A 27,913-nucleotide genomic window follows, 5' to 3' on the forward strand; every position below is an offset into this window, starting at 1 on the left:
GGGACTATAGTCGTGTGCCACCAAGCCTGGCTAATTTTTGTATTTTTTGTAGGGGTGGGGTTTTGCCACATTGCCCAGGGTGGTCTTGAACTCCTGTGGTCTCAAACTCCTGGACTCAAGCCATCTGCTCGCCTCAGCCTCCCAAAGTGCTGGGATTACAGGAATAAGCCACTGTGCCCAGATTCATTTCTGACTTTTCTTTCTTTTTTTTTTTTTTGAGACGGAGTTTTGTTCTTGTCGCCCAGGCTGGAGTGTGATGACAGGATCTCGACTCACTGCAACCTCTGCCTCCCGGGTTCAAGCGATTCTCCTGCCTCAGCCTCCCAAGTAGCTGGGATTACAGGCGCCTGCCACCACGCCCAGTTAATTTTTTTTTTTTTTTTTGTATTTTTATCTGAGACGGGGTTTCGCCACGTTGGCCAGGCTGGTCTTGAACTCATGACCTTAGGTGATCTGCCTGCCTCGGCCTCCCAAAGTGCTGGGATTATAGGCGTGAGCCACAGTGCCCGGCTTGACTTTTCTAACTTTCTAGTTGAGTAGATAGTTGTATCATCACAGATTAAATCTTGAGGTTTTCATCTATTCCTGGCTATGGTGACAGCTACCCACCCTGCCAAGCTCACGAATGCATTCTTTCAAATCATTCTGGATGCATAGGGTACTAGGAATTTAGTCTGTATGATTGCATTTTATTTTAATTTAATTAGAACTTTGACTCTCGAACTTGCTCTCAGGGTGGGATATTCTTTAGAAAGCATGAATAGCCTATCCTTACTGTATACCATGAGAAAGTTAGTGATACTAACCAGTTATAATTTTATAACAGAATATGATTATATATACAGTCAGCTCTCTGTATCCGTGGATTCTGTGTCTCGATTGAACAAACCATGGATCAAAAATATTTGGGGAAAAAACCAAAACAATAAAAATAATACAAATTAAAAAATATAGCACAACAAATTTACATGGCATTTACATTGTATCAGGTATTATGAGTAATCTAGAGATAATTTAAAGTATATAGGAGGATATGCATAGATTATATGCAAATTCCATTTTATATCAGGGACTTGAGCATATGAGAATTTTGATATTCACGCGAGGGGTCCTGGAACCAGTCCCTCGCAGATACTGAGGGATAGCTATATGCCATATAAAATCCCAGGCATATTTGTTTATGAAAAGGCAAGCTAGGCTGGGCACAGCGGCTCATGCCTGTAATCCCAGCACCTGGGAAGGCTGATGGCGGTGGATTGCCTGAGTCCAGGAGTTCAAGACCAGCCTGGGCAACATAGTGAGACCCCATCTCTGTAAAAAAAATAAACAAAATTAGCCAGGCATTCTGGCACAGTGGTCCCAGCCAGTTGGGAGGCCAAAATGGAAGGATCACATGAGCCCAGGAGGTCAAGGCTGCAGTAAGCTGTGACCGTACCACTGTACTCCAGCCTGGGCAACAGAGTGAGACTGTCTAAAAAGCTGGCCGGTATGGTGGCCCACACCTGTAATCCCAGCACTTTGGGAGGCCGAGGCAGGTGGATCACCTGAGGCCAGGAGTTCGAGACCAGCCTGGACAGCATGGTGAAATCCCATCTCTACTCAAAATACAAAAAATTAGCCAGGTGTGGTGGCAGGCACCTGTAATCCCAGCCACTCGGGAGGCTGAGGCAGGAGAATTGCTTGAACCCAGGAGCCAGAGGTTGCAGTGAGCGAAGATCGCTACATTGCACTCCAGCCTGGACAATAAGAGCGAAACTTCATCTCAAACGCACACATACTCACCCACAAAAAACCCACCAAAACTTCTGGGTTGGATCTGGTGAGGTCACAATTTTGGATTTGGTTCCCACGTGGTCCAGTTTTGTTCTTATGGAGTAAATCTCTGTTTCAGAGGCCACCGTATCACATTTCTCGAGTCTCCTTGTAGACACCTAACTTGTCCGTGATGATGTGAGGTAATAACAGGAGATAATGATTCAGCAAAGCTTTGTCCCGCCACTGAGAAATTGCTTTGAAACAGTGGCCCATCCACAGTTGCAAAGTGGGGGTGATTCTTCTTCAGGGAGCACAGCGTAGCAGATTTTCCCCTGCGTCCTCTGTGTTTGTTCCTCAGTGTCTGGAAAGTGCTTACCCTAGAGAGTGAGCTTGGGACCATTTTTATTAAAGCTATTATTATTATTATTTGAGACAAAGTCTCACTTTGTCACCCAGGCTGGAGTGTGGTGGTGCAATCACACCTCACTGCAGCCTCCACCTCCTGCGTTTAAGTGATTCTCCTTGCCTCAGCCTCTCAAGTAGCTGGGACTGCAGATGGGCACCACCACGCCTAGCTAATTAAGAAAATTTTTTTGTAGAGCTGATGTCTCCGCACAACCCAGGGTGGTCTTGAACTCCTGGGCTCAAGAGACCCTCCCACCTTGGCCTCCCTAAGTGCTGGGATTATAGGCGTGAACCACCGTGTCTGGCCATTAAAGGTATCCTCAAAACTCATTTTATAGTATTTATTTTCTTTTGATGTTCATTGATTTTTTTTTTTTTTTTTTTGCTCAAGTTGTCGTGCTTTTTAATGTAGACCAATGGAGTGCATTTTACAGACAACAAAACATATCCTATATGGTGGGTAGCAAATTAAATAGGCTTTTTACTTTTTTCCTACTCTTTGATTCTTTACCTATTAAAATATTGCAGTTTTCTCTTCATTTAAAAAACTTATGAAATTCATGCTTAATGTTAAACCCTGAAAAGATAGACAAGATAAAGTAAACAAAGGCCATCTAACATCCCATAATCCTGGTTAATATTTTTGTGTATTCGTCTCTCCTAAGGATGTGTCCGTTAGCATTTTTTCCAGGTTGAATTACAGACACCTTTTTCAGAGACTGCATGCTAGTCTCTCATGATTCCCTTATCTGTTATATTGAAGTTGTGTGTGATCTCCCTGGAAACTTGCTTTTGTTATTTGCCGTCACCAAAGGTCCCTTCTGAATGAAGAGCGAGGGCAGCTGACTGTTGGGTGTGCAGCGTGTTGTCATCACTTGAACACAGGATTATTAAAGGTGCACAGGATTGTTAAAGGTGCCTGCTGTCGGCTGATGTCAGATGATCCCTTGGGAAGATTTATTTATTTATTTATTTATTTATTTATTTATTTATTTATTTATTTATTTTTACCCTGCAGGCTCCAGTTCTGCTTCAGCAGGTCTGGGATGGAGGCTGAGACTCCCCGTGATGCCCAGGCAGCTGTTCATGAGCCCCCTTTGGAGTGCCATTGAGCCAACGTCCTCTAGCATGGCCGAGTGCTCTCTGCTCTTGCAGTGAGGCAGTCTCTGCTTTTGTTCTGCTCAGGGCTGACCTGTTTCGGGGGGCTTCCTCCACTCTTGGGGGGCTTCCTCCACTTCCTGGCTCTTTTCCCTCATCCACGCTGCTCAAGACCCCATTTCTTCCCTGCTGTCTCATGCATACATCCACACTCCTCCCAAACCTCTGTTCCTGTCACTCCAGCAGGCTCCTCCATCTCCCCAGGCCACCCTCCTACCGCCACCACTCCCAACACCACATCAGAGTCGTTTTTTTTCCAGTTACTACTTGATTGCCCCCCTCCCCGCTTCACCCCTCAGTTTCCTGTCTGGAACCCTCAGATTCCTTTCTCTCCATGGAGGGCAGTGACTCCTACCTCAGAGGCGCCATCAATCAGGTGTGTCCTGGCCCCAAACCAGCTCTCCACTTGGGGCTCCCTGAGTGTTGAGGCCTTGGATTTCCTTGCAGGGGAAGGAAGGAGGGGTGAGAAAGATCCAAAATCTTCAAAGGAGGCTTCTTTGCCCAGTCCAACATCCACTCCACCCAGCTGACTGGAGAAATAAATGCTAGGTTTGACTGAACAAATAACAGTAATTAAGATCTGTTTCCTGAACAGCCTGCCCCTTCGGTCTGTTTACTTTGCAGCCCAATAACAGTTCGTTCAGTCAGCCTGGCATTGAGGTCCATTGTGTTTGATTTTGATGCCGGAGTGCTAGTCTTCACAATCTAGGGCTGACAGAAGACTTCTGCCTTATAATTTTAAAAAGTAGAGGGAACACCGCTGCCAATATGAGCAAGTTACTTGTTTCTATCTCTCTCTCTTTCTTTCTTTCTTTCTTTCTTTCTTTATTTATTTATTTATTTATTTATTTATTGAGACAGAGTCTTGCTCTGTTGCCCAGGCTGGAGTATGGTGGCGCTGTCTGGGCTCACTGCAACCTCCGCCTCTGAGTTAAAGCGATTCTCCTGCCTTGCCCTCCTGAGTAGCTGGGATTACAGGCATGTGCCACCATACCCAGCTAGTTTTTTGTATTTTTAGTAGAGACAGGGTTTGGCCATGTTGGCCAGGCTGGTCTTGAACTCCTGACCTCAGGTGATCCACCTGCCTCGGCCTCCAAAGTGCTGGGATTACAGGCGTGAGCCACTGCGCCTGGCCTGTGACTTGCTTCTATCTCTGTACTCCCGTACTTGGTTGTGTAGCCAATACCCTGAATGAAAAAACAAAAAGGTAAATGTTGGCTGGTGGTGATGTAAGGTTATTTTCATTTCTGTTGATGATAGAAGAAATAAGTATAAGCACCTTCATTTGGCCCTGGTTCCTTTTGCAAATGTATTTTAAGAACATAAACAGGAGTTTCTCAAGCTGGGGGCGAAGGGGTAATTGCATGACAGTTCTCTGCCAGTTGGTGCCATCGAGGCAGCTGGTGCTTGAATGCAGGCATCCTCACAAAGGCTGTCTAGGGCTTTGTGCCAGCTCGCCTTGGAATGAGGACCTGCTCCAGAAGTGGGTGGAGGGGTGCTGATAAAACCCACTGGGCATCTGGCAGTGCTTGCTTGAAAAGGCAATGAACAGCGGCTATTTGTCTGGGGGAAAGGCACACACCTATTCGTTCTTTCCACTTCAAGCTGGAAGTGGAAGAAGAAGATGAATTTCAAGGGTGAAAAGAGGGAAGAGCTGTAAAGAAGATTTCCTGAAGTTTGAGGGATGATGAAGTCTAAAGTTAACTGTGAGAAAAAGTGTTTTCTCAGCTGTAGGAAAACAGTGCAGCTGTTACTCCAAGAAAAAAGCTGTTAAACCAGGACTTTCATGGCACTACCAGGCATCCAGAACATGGGGTGGGTTAGAGGAGCAAGGGCGACCCTGTAGGAGGGACATGCGTCCTGAGAGGTTAGTGTGGGCCTATGCCTCCCTTTCCCCTTCCCCTGATCTTGCCTCTGAGCACTGGTACTATCCAGGTGCAGCTGTGGTTTTCCAAACCAGAGGCCTGTTGTCTGACATTTTGTTTTCTAATTTATGTATTTATGTGAAAAATATTAGAAAGGCTTGAAATAATCATCTTTTATTGGACACTGAATCCTAAAGAACAGGATTTTATGGGATCTAGGGTAGGTGAAGCGTGCAAGTTTTTCCTTGTACAGAGCCCTTGTTGCTAGACTAACCACCTTGAAAGAGAAACATATTGTTACTGGGCAGTGGAATGGGTCAGAGGTGTTCTTTTGAGTAGTGAGCCCTTTCTGTGATGTGGTTTGTGGGGAGAGCGGCCAGTGGTTGAATCTGCATGTGGGGTGATTTAGTCGCCTATCAGCTTCTCAGAAGCGCAGGAAGGGAGGTAGTCGGGGGTGGGCATTACCATAGCACAGCCTGTAGCTGTTCAAGAGCACCAGACCTTTTTTTTTTTTTTTTTTGAGACAGAGTCTTGCTCTGTCACCAGGCTGGAGTGCAACGGCGCGATCTCGGCTCACTGCAACCTCTGACTCCCTGGTTCAAGAGATTCTCCTGCCTCAGCCTCCCAAGTAGCTGGGATTACAGGCACGTGCCACTGTGGAGTTTCACTCTTGTTGCTCAGGCTGGAGTGCAATAATGCGATCTTGGCTCACTGCAAACTCTGCCTCCCGGTTCAAGTGATTCTCCTGCCTCAGCCTCTCATGTAGCTGGGATTACGGGCATGTACCATCATGCCCGGCTAATTTTGTATTTTTAGTAGAGATGGGGTTTCTTCATATTGGTCAGGCTGGTCTAGAACTTCTGACCTCAGGTGATCCGCCCACCTTGGCCTCCCAAACTGCTGGGATTACAGGCGTGAGCCACTGCACCCAGCCAAGAACACCGGTTTTGTGGCCACCCCAGGGTTAATGCGACACATGCTGGCTTTTCATTTTAACTGTCATGAGGGAAACCTTTCAAAATGTATTAGACTCTGAGACACTTCTTCCTAGGATCAGCAGAGCATTTGTTTGTTTGTTTGTTTTTGAGATGGAGCAGAGCGTTTTTTAAAGCTACTAACGATGACTTCCTTTAGTTGTCTCAAGTGTCTGTTAGTATATTGCACAGTAGATACAGAAGTGTGGAACCCAGAGGATGAGTTACTAGCTCCTTCCTTTTCCAGACTGCTGAGTTGTTTGCACTGATGTGTTTTTTGATGCTCCACTGATGGTTGTCACTAGATTTGTCCTTGAGCCAAATCACCTAACCTTTCTGGGCCTCGGTTTTCACATCAGGAAAATAGGAGGACTGGACTAGATGAGGGACTTTCAGTGCAGGTTTTGGGACGTAGCCCTGTTTAGGTTGAATTTTCTGGATGCTGAGTTTGATTAAAAAATCCACTAAAATGTGAGCTTCCTGAGAGCAGGGACTATACTACCAACTCCTAGAACCAGTACCCAGTCACTAGTAACCATTTAATAAATACTGTATGAATATAGAACTGCATTTTTGGTATTATAATGCATCCATATGTGTTACATATTGTGCATAGAATTTCGTTTGGTGGGGAAAAGAGCGCCCTCGCCGCTAAACTCTTGAAGCTTCTGGTGCACTTGAGTTCTAAGGTCCTCTGCACTCCAGCTCTCTGAGAGCAGTGAAATGAGCTCCTTTCTGTTTCCATCCCCAAGCATACGGGCATCTAGCTGGCACCGGGGCCTTTCACCAGCCTAGAAAGCACTCCGTGGCTTGGCAGGGTTTGGGGATTGGGCTGGCACATAGCACCTCTTGGAAAGGGCTTGGCAGGTTTCTCCCTTGCAGCATAATCTCCATGACACAATGAGGCAAATTTTGGGTTTAGTGTTTCACTAGCTGCCGGTTGATAAGCTACTATTTATAAAGTAGAACGAGCAGGGTTTCTGCCCACCTTCTTTTTTGCTGAGACTATTTAAAATTAACTTTATTTTATAAATTAAAAATAAAACATTTAAATAAACTTATTTTAATTAAAAATTTGTAAAATAAAAATATCAAAATAAAAAATTAAAATTAAAAATTAAGAATAAAAATGTAAACATCAAACTTACTTTATAAATGAAACTAGTTTTTACTGCATTTTATTTTATTTGTTTTTTTAGAGACAGAGTCTAACTCTGTTGCCCAGGCTGAAGTGCAGCGATGCAATCTCAGCTCAATGTAACCTCAACCTTCTGGGCTCAATCCATCCTCCTACCTCAGCCTTCCAAGTAACCGGGACTACAGGCTTGTGTCACCATGCCGGCTAATTTTTGTATTTTTTGTAGAGACAGTGTCTCACTATGTTACCCAGGCTGGTCTCAAACTCCTGGACTCAAGCGATCTACCCACCTCAGCCTCCCAAAGTGCTGGGATTAACAGGCAGGAGCCACTGTGCCCAGCCCTAAAACTAATTAAAAAAAAATATTTAAAACCCAATGAGTACTTTTGTTTTCTCCCAGTCTCCTACACTTCTCCGTTTTGAGTTTCAAGGTTTCATTTTCTTATACCTTTTTCTTATGGAACTTACTTAACTCACCTTTTTCAGCCCTGTTCTGCCACAGGTATTTGTTGCCTCACTGGGTGCCAGTGAATGTTCCCACAGCTCTTGTTTTTTCCTCAGTGGAAATGAAGGTGTAAAGACGGCTTTAGCTTTCCAGCAAGTTTTCTCACACACATAAGTTGCCAGCATGCTCTCCTGTGTTCAGACTGAAGGTGGTGAACCCCACAGTCTGACTGTGGAGATGGCTCTTGCTTTTCACCCCTAACTCAGTGGCTCTTAACTGGGGAGCCATTGTCTGGAGGCATTTCTGATCATCACGCCTTGCAGGGGAGAGGGGGAGTTGTGACTGGCATCTAGCGGGTAGAGGCAGGGAGGGGCGCTGCTGAACATCAGCATCCAGTGTACAGGACAGCCCCCCACAAGAAAGAATTTTCTGGCCCCCAGTCAATAGTGTCGAGTGATAGAAACGCTGCTCTGAAGGACCTGCCCCTGAGGCACGTTTGTTTTCTGTTGAGCTGTCAGAAGGGATGTTGTTTACCCTCAACCTCAAACCTTATAGATCTCACCAACCTGCTAAAATGTATCAAGTGTGATATGATATTTTTAATTTTAAGGTAGAGAGAGGGTCGTGAGATGGAATGATTCAAATAATCCCACTGCTGTCTGAGAACAGAGGACTTGATAAACGTTCTTCTGGTGCTGAAAGTAGCCCTAACCTCCTGAGAAAGAGACTCCAAAAAAGGGGAACATCTTTGTCCCAGACTCCGTTGTAACCCCAAAGCTGACTGATGGCTTTGTATGCGTTCATAGCCTCTTCTTGCCCATTTCAGATTTGGTTCTGGTGGCTGGAGATACTAAGTTGACCCTTGACTGTTTGTTTCATGGAAATGTTCAACATGGAAAATAACACCGCTCTAGTATGTTGAAACTTGTTTGAGAAACCACTTGCCAGAAACTCGTCTCTCACAGTCCCCACAATCCTGCTGCCACAGTTATGGGCATGATGATGAAAGCCTTGGCGCTTTAGAGGATTCTCTGAACTCAAAATAAAATTTAAGAAACCCAGATAAAGGAACTATAAGAGCATATTTCTAGTCTAGGCAGATATATAGCTTTCTGTTTAACTTCTTGAACTTTTAGTAGCTGTATTAATCTGTTCTTGCATTGCTATAAAGAAATACCTGAGACTGGGTAATTTATAAAGAAAAGACCTTTAAATGGCTCACCATTCTGCAAGCTGTACAGGAAGCATAGTAGGTTCTGCTTTTGGGGAGGCCTCAGGAAGCTTCTAATCATGGCAGAAGACAAGGGAGGAGCAGGTGTCTTACATAGCAGGAGCAAGAGAGAGAGAGAGTGGGAGATATCACACACTTCAGATGACCAGATCTCATGAGAACACACTCCCTGTTGTGAGAACAGTACCAAGTGGATGGTGGTAAACCATTCATCAGAAATCTTCCCCCATGATGCAGTCACCTCCCACCAGGCCCCATCTCCAACATTAGGGATTACAATTCAACATGAGCTTTGGGTGGGGACACAAATCGTAGCCATATCGATAGCTGTTTAATTTTTTTATTTTATTTTTAACTGCTTCAAATTCTACCAAGTATTGGTTTATTTACATCAGTTAAACTCTAAAAAGTTTTACAAGGCTTAAGGAATTTTTTTTTTCTTGCAGGGTAAAAAATGCATACATAAAATTTACCATCTTAACTATTGTTTTGAGATGGAGTTTCACTCTCGTTGCCCAGGCTGGAGTGCAATGGCATGATCTTGGCTCACTGCAACCTCTGCCTCCTGGGTTTAAGCAATTCTCCTGCCTCAGCCTCCCAAGTAGCTGGGATTACAGACGTGTGCCACTTCACCTGGCTAATTTTGTATTTTTAGTAGAGACAGAGTTTCACCATGTTGGTCAGTCTGGTCTCCAACTCATGGCCTCAAGTGATCCGCCCGCCTTGGCCTCCCAAAGTGCTGGGATTACAGGCATGAGCCACTGCTCCTGACCCAACTATTTTCAAGTGTATAGTACAGGAGGTTTTTTTTTTTTTTTTTTTTTTTTTAATGCCTCAATTATGGTGATAGTTCACTCTGGCTGTTTTCTTCCAATCACATTGAAGTAGGTTTGATTTACTCATTGTCTGATGCATTTAACAAATACTTGAGGGCTTACCACCTATGAGGTGGAACAGGAATGTTTTGTTTTCTTCCAAAATAGAAACCTGTAATGTTTTTCTAATTATAAGATGTATGCTTGTTGCAGAGAGTTCAGAAAATATAGAAGAGCATAGTCACTCATAATTCTACAACTCTGTTTACTACTGTTGATGTACTGATATATCCTTCTAGTTTGTTTTTTGTTGTTGTTAGTGCTGATCTATGTCTTGTTATATTTTTACCCAAAATGCTATCATACTCTACACTATTAATATTAACTATTTTCAGTTTATACAATGTGGACGTCTTTCCATGGCCATAAATTTTTCTGTATAACCTATATAATCATTTCAGTGGGTGTATTATATTCTATAACATGAACCTTCCGTAATTTAACTGATCTTAAATCTTAATCTTTTTATTGGACATCTAGGTTTCTTCTCTTAAACCACATGTATTAGATGTGTAATAGATGTCATGTAGATGGTCATCTTATGTATATCTTTGTTTTCTTGCTTAGAGAGTGTAGAATCAAGGTCTTTTGTTTACTGCGGTATTCCCAGGAATTGACAAAGCACATAGCAGGTGTAGAGTATAGTATATATTAGCTGAGTGAATGAATGGCCTGGTTATTTCCATAGAATTAGGAAATAGGGCTTTTAATATGGGGTAGGATTTGGTGAGGCAGGGAGCTTGGTGATTGCGGTGGTTGAGCTGCTTGGGGCAAGACACTAGAAGAAGCCATCCATGTTCACTGAGGCCAGAGTTTGCATGGGAGACAGGAAGGGGCACAGAAAGGGAAGTGACCTCTTCAGATACTTGCTGAATGCTTACTGTACACACAGGGGCAGGGAAGAAAAATTGCTTCCTTTTTCCAGTGTAGCCTGTCTCCCTCCTGTAGGAAACCAAGGTTTGAAGCCAGTTTCAAGCCAGTATTACCTGTCTTGTTCATGCGCTTATGCCAGCAGTAAGTGGAGAAGAATGGCAAAGAGCCTACCACATTTAAATTAAGTCTAGTACTTGCCGGCTCTGTGACCTTAAGCTGCTGTTTAACCTCTCTGAGCCTTGGTCTCATCTCTGTAAAATAGGGATGATTGTAACAGGTAATAATAATTGTTGTGCCTTGCAGAGAGTAAGAGATTAATAAGTGTTAACTATTGCTAGCTAATATTATGATGGATTCAGTAAGCTTTCTTTTTTCTTTTTCTTTTTTTTTTTTGAGATGCAGTCTTGCCCTGTTGCCCAGGCTGGAGTACGGTGGCGCGATCTCTGCTCACTGCAACCTCTGCCTCCTGGGTTCAAGCGATTCTCCTGCCTCAGCCTCCTGAGTAGCTGGGATTACAAGCACCCACCACCACATCCAGCTAATTTTTTGTATTTTTAGTAGAGACGGGGTTTCACCATGTTGTCCAGGCTGGTCTCAAACTCCTGACCTTGAGTGGTCTACCTGCCTCAGCCTCCCGAAGTGCTGGGATTACAGGTGTGAACCACTGTGCCTGGCTGATTCAGTAAGCTTTCATAGGTTGCCATGTATTCTTTTGTATGGGGGAAAGCCACTGTAAGCCCCAGATAAACCACATGTGTATGTGTTGAGTTTTCTAGAATACAACCATTTGTGAGTTAGGAACTACCTGCAGTTACACTGTTTGTTCAGTAAAACACTCCTTTATTGAGCAGAGGAATTTTTGTGCTCATTCTTCTAGCTTTTAAGTTGCACCATGCCATTGCATAGCTATCAATAAAGGACAGTACCTGGCACTGTGGTGCCAAGAGGGAGGGTTTACCAACAACCCCCCCACCCCACAACTGCCCTTTTGTAGTGGGAAGAAAGGTCTGTCTAAGCTCAGTGGAAGCTATTTCTGAGCTTGAGATGGGAAGATTAAGCCACACAATGTTGGTTGTTGGGTCCAGAATTTCAATGAATGTTGCTCTCCAAAGTAGAGAAGTGTTCATTTCTTCTGCAGACCACAGTTGACTCAAATGTAACCCTAAAGCTTCAAAAGAGAAGGAAGGGAAGGAGGCCCTCACACGGCATGGGTAGTATTATGTATTACTGAAAGGTGTGGAACTCTGTAGTTAAAAGATGCAGTGTTGTTTACTTGAATAAAAAACTTTGAACCCAGTTTTATGTTTTTAATGCATTTCTTCTGTTACCTTGGTACTACAACCTCCCAGCATGCCCAGGAACACCTGAGTTCTAACAGCTTGGTCAGCTTCAATATTTGAGAAACTTCCCCACTGTGCGCCATCCCACTGCCGTTTATTAAGGAACAGTATTATAATTTTTGTAGCTCACAGAAAACTCTTAATGTCTTTCCTTAGCTTTGCTAGGTCTCCTGTATTTCCAGAATTAAGAAAAGAGACTGAATGAGAGGTGGTGTCACACTTCCTTTTATGGTTTGGACTTAGTTTAGACACATGAAAGCCAACTTGGCTGTCCAGCCCCGTTGAGGAGCAAGTCCTTCAGAATAGTTGGTTTCCATATGGCCGAGGGGTTCATACTCCCCAAAACTCAAGCACTGTAGCTAAAAACTGTGACCCACATTTGGGATCATTCTTGTGACAGAACTGTCCTAAGCACTTATTTGCTTAGGATACTTCTTTCATTCCTAAGTGGAATGAAGGTAACAGAACGTATGTGCTGCCTGGGCCATTGTCGTGAATATGAGTGATCACGCTGCCGTGTGTGAGCTGTTACCATGCAGAACATAGACCATGCAGCAACAGAGTGATGCTTATATTACCTGTGTGTCAGCTAAAGAAAAATCAGGCTTTCAAATCAACTTAGTTTATTCAGAAGTCTTGCTGAAGCTTGCAACCTGTTAGTCTTTCAGAGAGTTTCTGTTAGCAACTGCTCCAAGGCAGAATTTCAGCCCACAGTTTATAGACAGGTGATGGCAGCTCTTCCAGTGCTCAGAAGTTACAACAGATGTGCTCGAAGTTAGATTAGAGCAAGATCTCATCAAGGTTTGGGCGCAGGAGTTCATGTGGTTATAGATGATAGAGGCATAGTCATTAATCCTGTCAGACATGTACAGAAAGAGGCAAGGGCTAGGGTCATTGAACTTACCTGATTCAGGCAAGAGACTCGGGAACCTGTGCTGTGTGCTGCTGATCATCTTCAGGGCATTCTTCTGGAGGGCTGCATGCACTTGGTCAGAGTCAGGGGCTTTGTGGAATTCTGCTGGTAAGGGATTTTGTAAAATTCTGCAGGCAAGCAGAAAAGCAAACGTGGCTTCTTACATTTGCCATTTTGTCTCACGTGTGCTTGAAGAGCTTACCGCTGCTCCACTTTTTAGTTCTGGCTTCTCCTTTTGGTTGCTTTTCTCTCCTCCTTGCTCTGGGGTTAACTCATCATGCTTGCCTGTTGCAGTTTGTTTTTCAACATCTAAGAAGTTATGGATGCTAAGGATATCCAGTTACCTCTTGCAGGGTTGACAGGAGTGTGGTGTGATGCCACCATGCTCTCTTTCCATGCCTGTGGCAGATGGTACTCAGTGATCATTGCACTTTCCCTGCTGAGACATTCAGCCTTAAGAATCCTCCTCAGCACAGAGTTTCAGGCAGCCGCTGCCCATCCGTTGGATGTGAGATGAAACCTGTTGATCTACCACCCGTCATCTACCTGGGCTCCTTCGACTTACAGGTGATGACAACTAAGACCCAGAAGGGCAGGTCACTTCGCTAGAGTTGAGTCCAGGTTCTCTGGTTCTCCCCAGCAGTTTGTCCTCTTGGTTGCTGTGGCTTAAGAACCTGGTAGTCAGGCCTTTGGAACTGTGAAAGTAAGACGTGAGAGAGGGAGACAGAGACCCTTTTATGATTAAGGTACATGTGTTGTGTGTGTGTGCATGCCGATTTTGTAATACGTTTGGCCTTCTTGTTGCCAGCTGGAAATTCTAGGTAATGAAGGTATTGTGCTTTTTAATTTAACAGAAGAAGTACTTGGAAGTTACTACCAGCCCTAGTTCATGTTTCTGTGAGCATTTCCTCACACACCTAGATCAATCCTTGGAAGGACCATCTGTGCCCAAGGCTGGTGTGGAGGACAGAGAGGGAGACATATTTATTTTTTGTAGAATGTGTGTGTGTTGCGGGGCTGGTCCTTCATTGGAGAAGAAAAATAACAGTAAGTGGGAGGCCCAGCTTCAGGTAAGATAAGCAAGAGTCAGCTTATCCTTTCATTTTGATTCTTTGCCCCGGCAAGGACAAAGCACCTCCTATTTAGAAAAGCCTTTGCCATTCCTGCGGTTGGAGGGAGGATGTGCCAGGCTCTTCGAAAGATTTTCCTTTGCAGTATGTTTGCGGGAGGGGAGGCTTCTTCAGAAGGGAAAAGCCCAACATACAGCAATACCACATTTGCAAATGCTTTTATATCACTATCGTTCAACTTAGTTGCTTTTATTTTATTTTATTTCTTTTTTGAGACAGGATCTCTGTGGCCTAGACCAGAGTGCAATGGTGCAATCTCTGCTCACTGCAGCCTCGACCTGTGGTCCCAGCTATTTGGGAGGCAATCCTCCTGCCTCAGCCTCCCAAGTAGCTGGGACCACCGGCATGCACCACCATGCCTGGCTAATTTTTGTATGTTTTGTAGAGATGGGGTTTTGCCATGTTGCCCTGGCTGGGCTGAAAATCCTGAGCTCAAGTGATCCGCCTACCCAGTGCTGGGTGCCTCCCAAAGTGCTGGGATTACAGGCGTGAGCCACCACGCGCCGTTTACTTTTCTCAGGTAGTCAGTTTTCTTCATTTTTTAACTATAAGAGTAATGCATGCACATGGTAAAAACCCAACCAGGAGAGCAGAACAATAAGTATCATAGATGTCCCCTGTTCTTCCCCACATCTAGGCCTGTTCCTCGGGTAGTCAGTGTTAGTGGTCTTGTATCTACACATATGTGTATGTACATAGATATGAAATAGCAGGGCGTACTGCCTGTGTTAGTTGGCTAGGGCCACCATAACAAAGTCACACTGACTGGGTGGCTTACCCAACAAAAATTCGGCTTCTCACTTGTGAAGGCCAGAAGTCCAAGAGCAAGGTGTGTGCAGGGTCACTTTCTTCTGAGGCCTCTCTCCTTGGCTTGTACATGGCCATCGTGTTGCTGTGCTGTCCCTGTGTGTGTGTCCTCCTCTTCTTTGAAGCAGTCCTGTTGGATTAGGGACCACCCCAGTGGTCGTATTTAACTTTTAAATACCTTTTTCGTTGAGACAGAGTCTGGCTCTGTCACCCAGGCTGGAGTGCAGTGGTGCGATCTTGGCTCACTGCAACCTCTGCCCCCCCGGTTCAAGCGATTCTCATGCCTCAGACTCCTCAGAAGCTGGGACTGCAGGCATGTGCCACCATGTGTGGCTAATTTTTGTATTTTTAGTAGAGACGGGGTGTTGCCATGTTGGCCAGGCTGGCCAGGCTGGCCTCGAACTCCTGGCCTCAAGCAATCCACTTGCTTTGGGAGTTGGGATTACATGCGTGATCCACCGTACCTGGTCTAACCTTAATTACCTTTTTAAAGGCCCTATCTGCAAATACAGTCACTTTCTGAGGTACTTAGTACTTCAACATATGAATTTTGGGGGACACAATTTAGCCCAACACACCTGACGTATTAACAAATATTGTATAGGTCGTAATTCATTTTACTAGTCCCTGAGTAGCTGGAAAATAAGGCTGTTTCTAGTGTTTGTTATGAACAGCCTCATACCTAAATCTCTGTGTCTTTTTGGAAATGTATCTGTGAGAGGAGTTTCTGGAAGGATTGCAAGCATTGCCCTCTGAAGATGTTGTTGGACTCCCTTTTGCGTGTGTGAATGTTACTTCCTGTGGAGGAGGACAGTGTGCAGTATCTACAAATTAACACCCTTAGTATTCTCTGTGATTCAGTGCTTGCATGGGAAATTGAGTATAGCATGCAATTGTGAACTTGTTCCCATGGAGGGGATTGCCAGCCACTGTGCGTGAGGAGTGTTGCCACTGTGACTTCACCATACATTATTCAGCCAACGTCCGTTTACTGAGTCGTTGGGGGGCAGGCACTGTTTTGTTCATTTATTTATTTATATTTTTAAAAAATAGGCTTAGGTTTTTTTTTTAGAGCAGTTTTAGGTTCACAGCACAATTAAGAGGAAGATACAGAGAGTTCCCATATACCTCCCTTCCCCACTCGCACGGCCTCCCCCATTATCAGCTCCTCCCACCAGACTGGTACATTTGTTAGAATCGATGAACCTACCTTGACACATCACTACCACCTAAAGTCCATGGTTTACATTAGCGTTACCTCTTGGCGTTGTATATTCTATATTTATTTGTTTTTTATATGCTGTAACTTTTTCAGTAAAAGCCTTATGCCCTCTTGGAGCCAGGGGTCACGAAACCCTGGCACTTCTCTCCAAGCTTGTGAAAGCACCAGTAGTTCCAGCCAGGAAATGATTTTTCCAGTTTTGAATGTGAGTGACATCCTCAGTGTCTTAACCCTGTAGGTGGCAGGGGCTGGATGTGAACCCATTTTATTCAAAGGTACGCTCCTCCAGAAACAAGTGTTCAGTCAGCAGGGCTGTGAGATTTCCCTAGATGCTAACATAAATGTTTCTTTTACGGATGCTGTTTTGATTTCCACCTGGTATATATATCAATGTGTAGCTTAAGATAATGTGCTCGAACCTTAATTATTAGCATAGTTTACTTTGATAAATCACTTTTGGGCTAGTAAGAAAGGGTAGTCCATTCTAATATTTGGAATGTGTGTGTATAGGTACACATACATATAGACACATATATATGTACATATGTATATTTGTAATACTATAGCACTGTATAGAGTAAGAGTGAAAATGAAATTTGGAAAATCAGATCCATACAATGGCATATGACTTTAATGGTGGAATAGGGTTAAACCAATAGGGCTTTCTTTTTACATTTTCCACAATCATGTCCCTTCTGTTGCTATTTGTCTGCCTTTAGATGATCAGTTCCAATTAGGCTCACAGTGATGTTTGTATCTGTTTATTTTTCCCTCTGTGGAGATAATAGTAAGTTTAAATGTTGATTCAGCTGTGGGAATGTTTTATTGTGGGAAGCATTAACTGTTTCCAAAATACTTATTTTCCCAAATAGAATAAGTATTTTGTTGATCACATTTGAACTTGAAATACAGTGAGAGGTCCCTGGGCACCATGGCTTACACCTGTAATCCCAGCACTTTATGGGAGGCCGAGACGGCGGATCACGAGGTCAGGAGATTGAGACCATCCTGGCTAACACAGTGAAACCCCATTTCTACTAAAAATACAAAAAATTAGCCAGGCGTGGTGGCGGGCACATGTAGTCCCAGCTACTCGGGAGGCTGAGGCAGGAGAATGGTGTGAACCCAGGAGGCGGAGCTTGCAATGAGCCAAGATCGTGCCACTGCACTTCAGCCTGGGCGACTGAGTGAGACTCCGTCTAAAAAAAAATATATATATATAGTGAGAAGTTATCTAAGACCACAGGGTAACAGAGAGTTAGCAACCAGCCAGGCGTGGTATCATGGTATCCTGTGCTTGTAGTCCCAGCTAAGGCTGAGGCAGGAGCATTACTTGAGCCCAGGAGTTTGAGGCCAGTCTGTGTAACACAATGAAACTCTGCTTTTTTTTTTTTTTTTTTTTTTTAAGAGACAATCAGTGAAGGAGGCAGTTAGGAAAGGGTTCAGGAGGCAGGACCCAGAGAAAAGCCAGCTAAAGCAGTGGGAGGGGACAGTTGTATGTGTGTGTGTTTAAAATTGGGGCATGTGAGTGGAAAGAGGTCAGTAAAATCAGAGATTGAGAACATCAGTGAAGGAATTGTAAAGGAAAGTGGCCCATAAAACACCTACACATGCAGTAATGTTAGGATACCACTTGTGTATTCTCTTATCTCAGCCTGAGTAGAATGTCTTCTTTTACAAAGCAGTGGCTTAATTTTGTGAGTCAAGAAGAATCTGGAGGAAGCTGGCTTGGAAAATCGAATGTAAGATGGAGAGAGTTGGTTAGGAAAAATTTGTAGTGATGAAACAGTAGAGAATGACAAAGGGCTCAAACAATGACAGTCTCATGAAGTAGATGAGATAACTAGGGAAGTGACTGTGATTCCAAGATCTGTCATACCATTATGGTATGTTGTCTTACCCATATGCCTGCGATCATAGCTCATTGTAAGTGATGTTTATGGTGTAGCATTCTAATTGATGCTTGCTTTGAAGCCTTGCAGAGTCTCAAACTTCCTTCCAAATCATTATCAAAAGATTGAATTGTTGGGCTTTAGGTTTATATAGAGAATAGTGTTAATACATACATATTTTATTGTAATCTGCAGTTTATGGTAATTTCTTGTAGCATTGCCCTGTTGGCTTAACAGGGACTCTTTTCTGGCGCCAGTTGTGTCTGATTAGGTTATCCAAGACACCATGTAGTACTTCTGCCACCCCCACTTCATAAACGAGAAGTCTTGAGGTTTTTTTTTGTTTTTTTTTTTTTGTGCACCACCACACCCGGCTAATTTTTTGTTTTTTGTTTTGTTTTGTTTTGTTTTGTTTTTAGTAGAGACGCGGTTTCACCATGTTGGCCAGGATGGTCATGGTCTTGATCTCCTGACCTCACGATCCGCCTGCCTTGGCCTCCTAAAGTGCTGGGATTACAGGTGTGAGCCACCGTGCCTGGCCAAGTCTTGAGTTTTTAAAGGATAAATAACTTGCTTGTAGTCCACAGCTAGTAAGTGGCAAAGCCAGGCCACAAACCCAGCCAAGCTTTGAGCCTGAGCTTTTAATCACCATCCTCTATTACCTTATGGTTTATTAAAGATCCCAAAGAAAAGATGTGTATGCTGTTAGTGGTATAGCAGGAGCTCTGTGCTCCTCTGGGCCCACGTCCTACTCATTAACCCAAAAAGCTTACCATTTGGGACATGAAACTCTGGTAGACATGCAGTGTAAAAGGCACCCATTTCTTTTGAGCTTCAAGTTACATACTCTCATTATTTCCTACAAGGGTGTATGGCTGCAGGCCTTTCCCATCCCAGCACCCTGGGTGCTTGTACATTCATCCTTAGGCTCATGGATTTTGACAGGTTCCTTTTGAAACCGTCTAGGGTTGATGGTCATGTTGTCCGAGGTGTTATCCAAGTCCGTTGTCTCACAACCAAGAAAAGTAAGGATTAATGTGAACACAAGGGTGAAGTTGGAGTGAACAAAGAAAGCTCTGTGCAACGGAAAGGAGGACCTGAGTGAGTCGCTGTTTTTACAGTTGAGTCTGAAAGCTTTTATGAGAAACTCCCCTCATCTCTGTAGCTTTTTGCATAAGCTCCCTTATCTGTGCAGCTGTCTGTGTAACTCTCCTTATCAGTGCAGACACGGGCATGTGTTGGGTAAACACAAAGTGCAGCTCCTCATTTGTATAACTGTGTTTTAGGTAAGCCTCCCTCAGCACCTCCCCACTCTCTGTGCAGGTTCCCACGGAGCCCACCGTGTATGTGCCTGAGAAGGAGAGGAAACTTTTCCCTGGGAGCCTGCTAATCACACAAAGAACAAAAGCTTCTATGCTGGGCCCTGCTTTCTTATCAGTGCAGCTGCAGTTTAGTTTTTCCCCAGGCAACTCTTATTTGTATGTGTAGCTGTGATTTTTCAGTCTGTTTCTCTGAGGACTAGCCTTAACTGTCTGCCTAACTGATTTTTCCTTTTCTTCTCCCTCACTTTCTTGGGCCCAACTTTTTGTTTTTCATGTTCTTCCCACTTTGTTTACTAGTTCTTGGCTTCTTCTCTTGCTCTTAGCTGATTCTAGAAATCTTTTTGTCTGAGAGTCACGATTATAATACTTCAGATGAACTGTGCCTTTTCTGTGTAATAATTGGGCATCTCCCAAACCATTGATGGTTGTCATTAAAGATAGCACCAGAACAATTCCGATGAAAGCTTTGTTCACACACCGAACTGTTCCTGCATGTCCTATGGTCAAGGTACCTGGGAAGAATGTTCATCTTGTAGCTCGGAAGGTCGACCTACAGAAGACCTGGGTGAATACGTTGGTAAAGTGGTGTGACTCAGTACAGGACACCAACTGGGCATCCCACAATTTAATTCAATTCTGACACTAACTACCTAGAGTTCGCACAGACCTCACAGGTTAAGGGCTGGGTTCCACAAGACTTTTCACATTTCAGATGCCAATTGCAAATCTAGGCCTTCCATACTTCTGACTGACCAGCTATAAATCTGGGGTTCCCAGCATCCCCTCTTTAGGGTCAATAATGGGCTAGAATGGATGAGAGAACTCACCAAAACTCTTTGCTGGCGATTACCAGTTTATTATAAAGGAGGCAAATGAACAGCCAGATGAAGAGGTACACAGGTCACTGTCTGGAAGGGTCCCAAGCGCCAGAGCATCGTTCCCATGGAGTTGGGGTGCACCACCCTCTGGCACATGGATGCGTTCACCAAACTGGAAGCTCTGAATCCCATTGATTAGGGTTTTTATGGAGGCACTATTATGTACATGCGGCTGATTAAATCATGGGCTATTGGTAATTAGCTCAGTCTTCAGTCCCTGCCCAGGTGTGTGCTCCTGAAAGTTCCCACCCTCTAAACCACATGGTTGGTTCCACTGATAGCCAGCCTTCCATCCTGAAGCTATCTAGGGACCCAGGAAGAGTTGCCTCATTAGTACAAGCTCTGGTATGACTGAAAAGAGCATTAGTAACGAAATACTCTCCTGTTAACCTCTGTCACTCAGGAAATTCCAGAAGTTTTAGAAGCCCTTGAACCAGACCAAATTTTTTATATATATATATAGTAGAGTAATGGCAAAAACCACAATTACTTTTGCACCAACCTAATATGATTGTTTTCTTTTTTCCTGGTCATGTTTTTCTTGGAGATAGCCTCCCAAGTAGCTGGGACTACAGGTTTGTGCCACCATGCCTGGCTAATTAAAGAAAAAATTTTTTGTAAGAGATGGGGTCTTGCTGTGTTGCCCAGGCTGATCTCAAACTCCTGGGTTCAAGCAATCTTCTTACCTTGATCTCCCACAGCTCTGGGATTAAAGGTGTGAATCACTGCACTGGGCCTTATTAAAAATATATATATGTGTGTGTGTGTATGTATATATGTATATATAAAATATACATTAGATATAGACTGTCTCAATATATATACATATATTTATATATATAAATATATACACACACACACACACACACACATATATATATGTGTGTGTGTATATATATATTTATTTAGAGACAGGTTCTTGCTGTGTTGCCCAGGCTAAACTTGAACTCTAGTCTCAAGCGATCCTAGTCTCAAGTGATCCTCCAGCCCCCCCCGAGTAGCAGGGACTCCAGATGTGTACCACAGTGCCTGGCCATGTTTCTTATTCTATCACAGTATCATGCTCTAAGCAGATGCCTTCTGTTCCTTTTCTAGTTGGCCTGCTGCTGTGGGTCTGCAGGCTGCTCTCTCTGCTGTGATTGCTGCCCCAGGATTCGGCAGTCCCTGAGCACCCGCTTCATGTACGCCCTCTACTTCATTCTGGTCGTCGTCCTCTGCTGCATCATGATGTCAACAACCGTGGCTCACAAGATGAAAGAGCACGTAAGTTTGTCCGTGTTCAGCTCGTCCTATTTCCGATGTTTGTTGAGGGTGTGTGGGAAAAACATGATTTAGAAGATGGGGCCCATGTACCCCCATGTGTTTTGGGGTATACCTGGTTTCCTTGAACCTTCCTGAAGCCTGCTCTATGCTTTCCAGGATCCAATGCCTTCTGGCTAAACAGGAAAACCAATCAACAGCTTGATCTTTAGTAGTAGTGTAGATTCTATCTGATGCTTTTGGTGGAGAATTTTTGTTTTAATTTTTAAATTTTAAAACATTTGTGTAGATTCGTGGGGTACAAGTGCAATTTTGCTATGTTGATATATTACCCTGTGGTGAAGTCAGGGCCTTCGGTGCATCCATCCCGGGAATAACATACGTTGTACCCACCAGGCAACCTCTCATCATCCACCCCCTTCCCAGCCCCACAGCCCCTGTGTCTCCATTGTCTATCATTGTCCATCATTGGACACATCATGGGCACATCATTGTCCATCACAATTGTCTGTTTATGTCAGACGATTGTGTATTTTATCTTAGCATTGTTTATAGCTGTTCCTGATGAAATATACTATCTTTTCTTGTACCCTTCTGTCCTTTTCCCTTGTCATAGGATGGCTGCCAGGATTTCTTTGTTCTTTTTTTTTGAGACAGAGTTTTGCTCTTGTCACCCAGGCTAGAGTGCAATGGCATGATCTCGGCTCACTGCAACCTCCACCTCCCAGGTTCAAGCGATTCTTCTGCCTCAGCCTCCCTAGTAGCTGGGATTACAGGTGCCCCCCACCACGGCCAGCTAATTTTTGTATTTTTAGTAGAGGCAGGGTTTCACCATGTTGGCCAGGCTGGTCTTGAACTCCTGACCTCAAGTGATCTACCTGCCTTGGCCTCCCAAAAGTGCTGGGATTACAGGCGTGAGCCACTGTGCCTGGCCGCCTGCCAGGATTTCAAATAGCAGCTGAAACACTTAATTTGGCCTACATAGGAAGTATAATAAAGCTTAGATAGTCTCACAAATAATGGAGAATGGGCTGTGGGTCATTTCCCACCTTTCTGGACAGGTTACTTGTAGGGTGAGTGGTGTCTTCATGGGTGAGGGGTGGATTTTTGGCCATTCTTTGGTCAGTGTATACAGAAGTAGGCCTGGTGTGTGATGCTGATGGAGATACATGTGGGACCTCTTTTTCTTGAATTTCCTTTTTTCCCCCATAGTAGTCCTCCTGGATCACAGGGGACTGTGGTGGGGATTTTGAGAGAGCCCAAGAAATAACACTTTGTCTCCTAGGTTCTAAGCAAATTGACAAAAAAGACTAAGATGTCAGCAGGTTGCCAAACATCACCTTTATTCCTCATAAAACTGATGTGAGGTTCTGTGGCTCGTATCTTCAGGGAAGCAGGCTTTTACTGAACCCCCAAATGACTCAGACTCACCCAGCAGGGCACCGTCAGTGCCCGGGAAGGGCAGACTTCTTTGCAAGGGCGCAGTTTGGCAGGAAGAGAGAGCCGCAGGCGTGTTCCCTTGGGGCAGCTCTTATTCTAGAGATAGAGGGAGAGGAAAGCCTTGCTATCCAAATGCCATTTCCCCTTACAAACCGACCACTCCGTACTGCATCTTCCCAGCTGTACAAGTGAGGAGGTGGAGGGAAGTCCGGAGCAGGCTCTGATGGAGCTGCCCACAGTAGGGATGACATTGCCCGGGACAACACCTGAGCAAACGTTTGCCCCAACCTGTGCTGAAACTAGGGCTATTTTATTTTTTTATTGATTGATGATTTTTTTGTGGGGGGGTGGTGGATGGAGTCTTGCTCTGTTGCCCAGGCTGGAGTGCAATGGCGCGATCTCAGCTCACTGCAGCCTCCGCCTCCCAGGTTCAAGCAATTCTCCCACGTCAGCCTCCCGAGTAGTTGGGATTACAGGCGCGTGCCACCATGCCTGGCTAAATTTTTGTATCTTTCTTTAGTAGAGATAGGGTTTCACCATGTTGGCTGGGCTGGTCTGGAACTCCTTGACCTCAAGTGATTTCTGCCCGCCTCAGCCTCCCAAAGTGCTGGGATTACATGCGTGAGCCACCATGCCTGGCCTGAAACTAGGGCTGTTTTAAATACACTCAAGTATTTCAAAACAACCATTTTCTTAACAGCACTTCGTATATTCTTATTCATTAAAGTAGGCCCTCTGAAGCTTTCTGTTGCATAGTGGTTTTATAATTCTGGTTGTATGGTCTTGGATATAGTGGATACTACAGTGAAATTTGGGTTCCCCTCTGACTGCTTGAAACATTGGCTCTTTCCTCAGTAAGACACTGTAGTGCGAGCCGTGGGGTGTTCACACTTGCCAGAAATGGAGCTTATAATTCAGAAGAGAAGTGATGAAGTCTTTTTTTTCTTTTCTTTTCTTTTTTTTTTTTTTGAGACGGAGTCTTGCGCTGTCACCCAGGCTGGAGCACAGTGGTGCGATCTAGGCTCACTGCAAGCTCTGCCTCCTGGGTTCACGCCATTCTCCTGCCTCAGCCTCCCAAAGTGCTGGGATTACAGGCGTGAACCACTGTGCCCAGCCCAAGTTATAAAGTCTTCTAAGGCCTAAAACAAGGCAGAAATTAGTAAGAGTCTCACTCTGTTGCCCAAGCTAGAGTGCAGTGGCACAATCATGGCTCTCTGCAGCCTTGACCTCCCAGGCTTAATCGATCCTCCTGCCTCAGCCTTCTGAGTAGTTGGGACTACAGGCGTGAGCCACCATGCTGGCTAGTTTTTCTATCTGAAAGCGTAGATTTTAACTCTTATTCTGAGCGTCCACTTAATCTCCCATGTACTACTTGTGTTTTTTTAAGTAATACAGTATTCTCTTTGTAAATTCAACAAGCTTGAATTTCTAAATCCATTAAGGTGGTTTGATGATCCACTGTGGTACTATGGTGGGAACTCTGGTGTGCACTGGATGTAGTGTGATCCCTGCTCTTAATAAGTTGCTATTCTTTAATAGAATTAAGCCCTGCATCCAAAAAACAAAATCTATTACTATACAAATAGATAGTATCCCACAGTGGTGAATTTATTGAGACGTTAGAGGGAGAGATAATTTGGGAGCCATTGGTATGTGTTTTAGGACATGAATTTCATAATGATAATATTCAAACCTGATTACCATCCAAGTAACCTGCCCCATGAAGCAGTTCTAGCAATTCCAGTCAGTATTTATGCTTTCTGACTGTTAATGGATCATTTGAGAAACAGAAGATGTTCCACTGGTGTTGCTAGGAAAGGCTTTGTGAAATAAGTGACTTGTATGAGTAATAATAACTATTTCAATAGCTAATTATTGAGTGATACCATGTGTCAGGTTTTATTCTCAGCACTTTACCTGTATTTTCTTACTTCATCAGCACTGTACTCACCTAAACAGTAGGTACTAGCATTACCCCTGCCCTACAGATGGGGAAACTGAAACATCGAGCCATTTAAGTACCTCACCCAAGGTCTCCAGCTATTAAATGGTGGGGTTGGGATTTGAATCTGGTCTGAATGTGTTCTTAGCTACGAGGCTGTGTGACTAGAGAGGAGGGAGAGGCACGTGGAGAAGGACCAAGAGGAGAGGCGAGGTGAAATGACCACATCTTGCAGGAATTGTAGTGCCAAGGTGAAGTGTTTGAATGTGTTCTGTGGCAAGTGGGAAGCCATTACAGATTCTAGAGCAGGAGGCTATATCGTGGAAACAGAGGGAGATATTTTGGGAGGTGAGCCTAGAGGTGGTGGTGGCAGTGGGCACAGGGTGACTTACAGTCAGAGAACAGAGAGAGGGAGGAAGAGAGGGAAGGGCAACCCTGATGTCCCTCACAGAGGCTCTTGTAAATGTTTCTATGCCTGTCCCCTGAATGTACCTATTTACAAATGGTTTGGCTGGGTGTCCTGCATAGGGAATGAGATCCCTGTGGGTGAAACCAATCCTTTTCCAGCTTTAGGGCCTCACAAGGGAGCTGGCCATCTGGCCACAAAGTCAGCTTGTTTCGTGGCCTACAGAAGAGAGGCTGACCTCATCCTCAGGCGGTGCTTGCGGGCGGGTGTTGAAAGGTCCCCTTGTAGGGATGCACACTGGGCTCCTGCTGGAGTCCTTACCCCCTCTTTGTTGGCCGTGGAAGTGCCTGAGACTGTGACTGGAAGAGGAGAAAGAACTGCATGCTTGTAACGGCCCGGATGGGAGTGTGTAAGTGCCTCCTACCCAGTGTTCTGCCAGAGTCGCGTGGGTCTTTGGTATGTGGGTTAGGAGCGCAAGGGCAGCTCCCTTGTCAGTTATTTCCAGTTTTTGCCTTGGTTGCAGAATGTGGCCTGTGTTTGAGTAAGAGGGGACTGCAAGGGATGCTGGGCCAGACTTTGTCCTGCTTCTTTTCTTTAGGGAAACTCCTCTTTCCCAGGAGAACTTTGGCTCAGAGAAAGCTTGACTGTGCTGGTTGAATAAGGCATGATTCTGTCTTCTCTTGGAGCATTTCCCCATCTCAAAACATAAGGGCTATTTATTTTGCAGGTCATTCTTGTTATTAACTGTGTAATTTAAGCAGGTACACACTCATGAGATTCGATACCTGGAGGATTAAAAATCCATTTTAGAGGCCGGGTGTAGTGGCTCACGCCTGTAATCTCAGCACTTTGGGAGGCTGAGGCGGGCGGATCACAAGGTCAAGAGATCCAGACCATCCTAACCAACATGGCGAAACCCCATCTCTACTAAAAATACAAAAATTAGCTGGGTGTGGTGGCGTGCACCTGTAGTCCCAGCTACTCAGGAGGTTGAGGCAGGAGAATCGCTTGAATCCAGGAGGTGGAGGCTGCAGTGAGCCGAGATCCCGGCACTGCACTCCAGCCTGGCGACAGAGTGACACTCTGTCTCAAAAAAAAAGTCCATTTTAGAATGTAGAATGCAAAGGGAAAAAAAGTGGGCGAGAAAGTAAAGCCTCCCAACCCAAACTGCTAAGTCAAGGTGTAACGTCTGTTTGAGGAAGATTCAGATTTAGGCACCCTGGGAAGCCACATGGGTGTTTGGGGAGGGAGGAGAAAGGAAAGTCTTTATTTCCTAGGGAGTAGGGGCCACTAAAACCTGTACTGGAGAAGGAAGGATGGGTGACCTGTGCAGCCCTCACTTTCTCCCCTGAGAGCTCAATGTGCCAGGCCAATGTAGGAAGAGCCATAGATATTCCCAGCCTGAAACATGTTAGATCTGTTTCCTTCATTCCACATTACACTCTCCACTCCCTCCCCATCTTCCCCTCAAGCTCCCCAGCCCTAGGCAGCCACTAATCTATTTTGTCTCTGTGGATTTGCCTATTCTAGACATTTCGTATAAATGGAATCATACAATATATAGCCCTCTGTGTCTGGTCCGTTCTCCCTCTCTCTCTCTCTCTCTCTCTCTCTCTCTCTCACAGATGGAGTCTTGCTCTGTCTCCCAGGCTGAAACGCAGTGGCACAATCTTCTGCTTCAGCCTCCCGAGTAGCTGGGATTACAGGTGCCTGCCACCATGCCCGGCTAATTTTTATAATTTTAGTAGAGACAGGGTTTCCCCATGTTGGCCAGGCTGGTCTTGAACTCCTGACCTCAGGTGATTCGCCTGCCTAGGCCTCCCAAAGTCCTGGGATTACAGGCGTGAGCCACTGCACCTGGCCCACTTAGCATGTTTTTAAGGTTCACACTCAGGTTGTAGCATATGTACTTCATTCCTTTAAGTGGCTAGATAATATTCTGTTGTATGAATATAACATTTTATTTTACTTTTATTTATTTATTTCTTTTGAGATGGAGTTTCACTCTGTTACCCAGGCTAGAGTGCAGTGGTGTGATCTCGGCTCACAGCAACCCCCGCCTCCCAGGTTCAAGCGATTCTCCTTCCTCGGCCTCCTGAGTAGCTGGGATTACAGGCGCGCACTACCAGGCCTGGTTAATTTTTTATATTTTTGGTAGAGACAGGGTTTCACCATGTTGGCTAGACTGGCCTCGAATTCCTGACCTCAAGTGATCCGCCCGCCTTGGCCTCCAAAAGTGTTGCGATTGTAAATATACCTGTAACATATTTTATGTATCCATTTGTCAGTTGATGGACATTTGGATTGTTTGTACCTTTTGGCTGTTATAAATTATGCTCCTGTGGACATTCGTGTACTGATTTTTGTATGGACATATGTTTTCATTTCTCTTGGGTTTATACCTAGAAGCAGAATTGCTGGATTGTGTAGTAACTTTAAGCTTTTGAGGAACCGCCATATTATTTTCCAAAGTAGCTACATCATTTTCCATTCCCACCAGTAATGTGGGATATTCAGGATGAAGTCATGTATTAAGGTTCACATTTCTCCACACCCTTACCAACACTTAATGGTACATCTTTTTTTTTATTTTAGTCGCTATAGTGCGTGTGAGGTGGTCATCTCCTCTTTGCCTGTGCCTC

At 44.6% G+C, this 27,913-nt stretch overlaps 1 protein-coding gene across 5 annotated transcripts in view; it reads left to right on the forward strand.

Moving 5' to 3' along the window:
- The window catches only part of SERINC5 (serine incorporator 5), a 149,888-nt gene that overhangs the window by 32,819 nt on the left and 89,156 nt on the right, over positions 1-27,913 (forward strand). For 3 of the 5 annotated variants that reach the window (XR_010131729.1, XM_019013565.4, XM_063700668.1), the window contains exon 2: positions 21,319-21,486. Coding sequence is in view for 4 of the 5 variants with exons in the window: in XM_019013565.4 (XP_018869110.1) it covers positions 21,319-21,486 (168 nt within the window). In the remaining variant the exon portion in view is untranslated. Of the gene's footprint in view, positions 1-18,989; positions 19,144-21,318; positions 21,487-27,913 lie in introns of all 5 variants that reach the window. The other 2 variants (XM_055366952.2, XM_019013567.4) reach the window with 2 other exon arrangements.

This window comes from Gorilla gorilla, chromosome 19 (genome assembly GCF_029281585.2).
Source record: "Gorilla gorilla gorilla isolate KB3781 chromosome 19, NHGRI_mGorGor1-v2.1_pri, whole genome shotgun sequence".
Taxonomy (NCBI): Eukaryota; Metazoa; Chordata; class Mammalia; order Primates; family Hominidae; genus Gorilla; species Gorilla gorilla.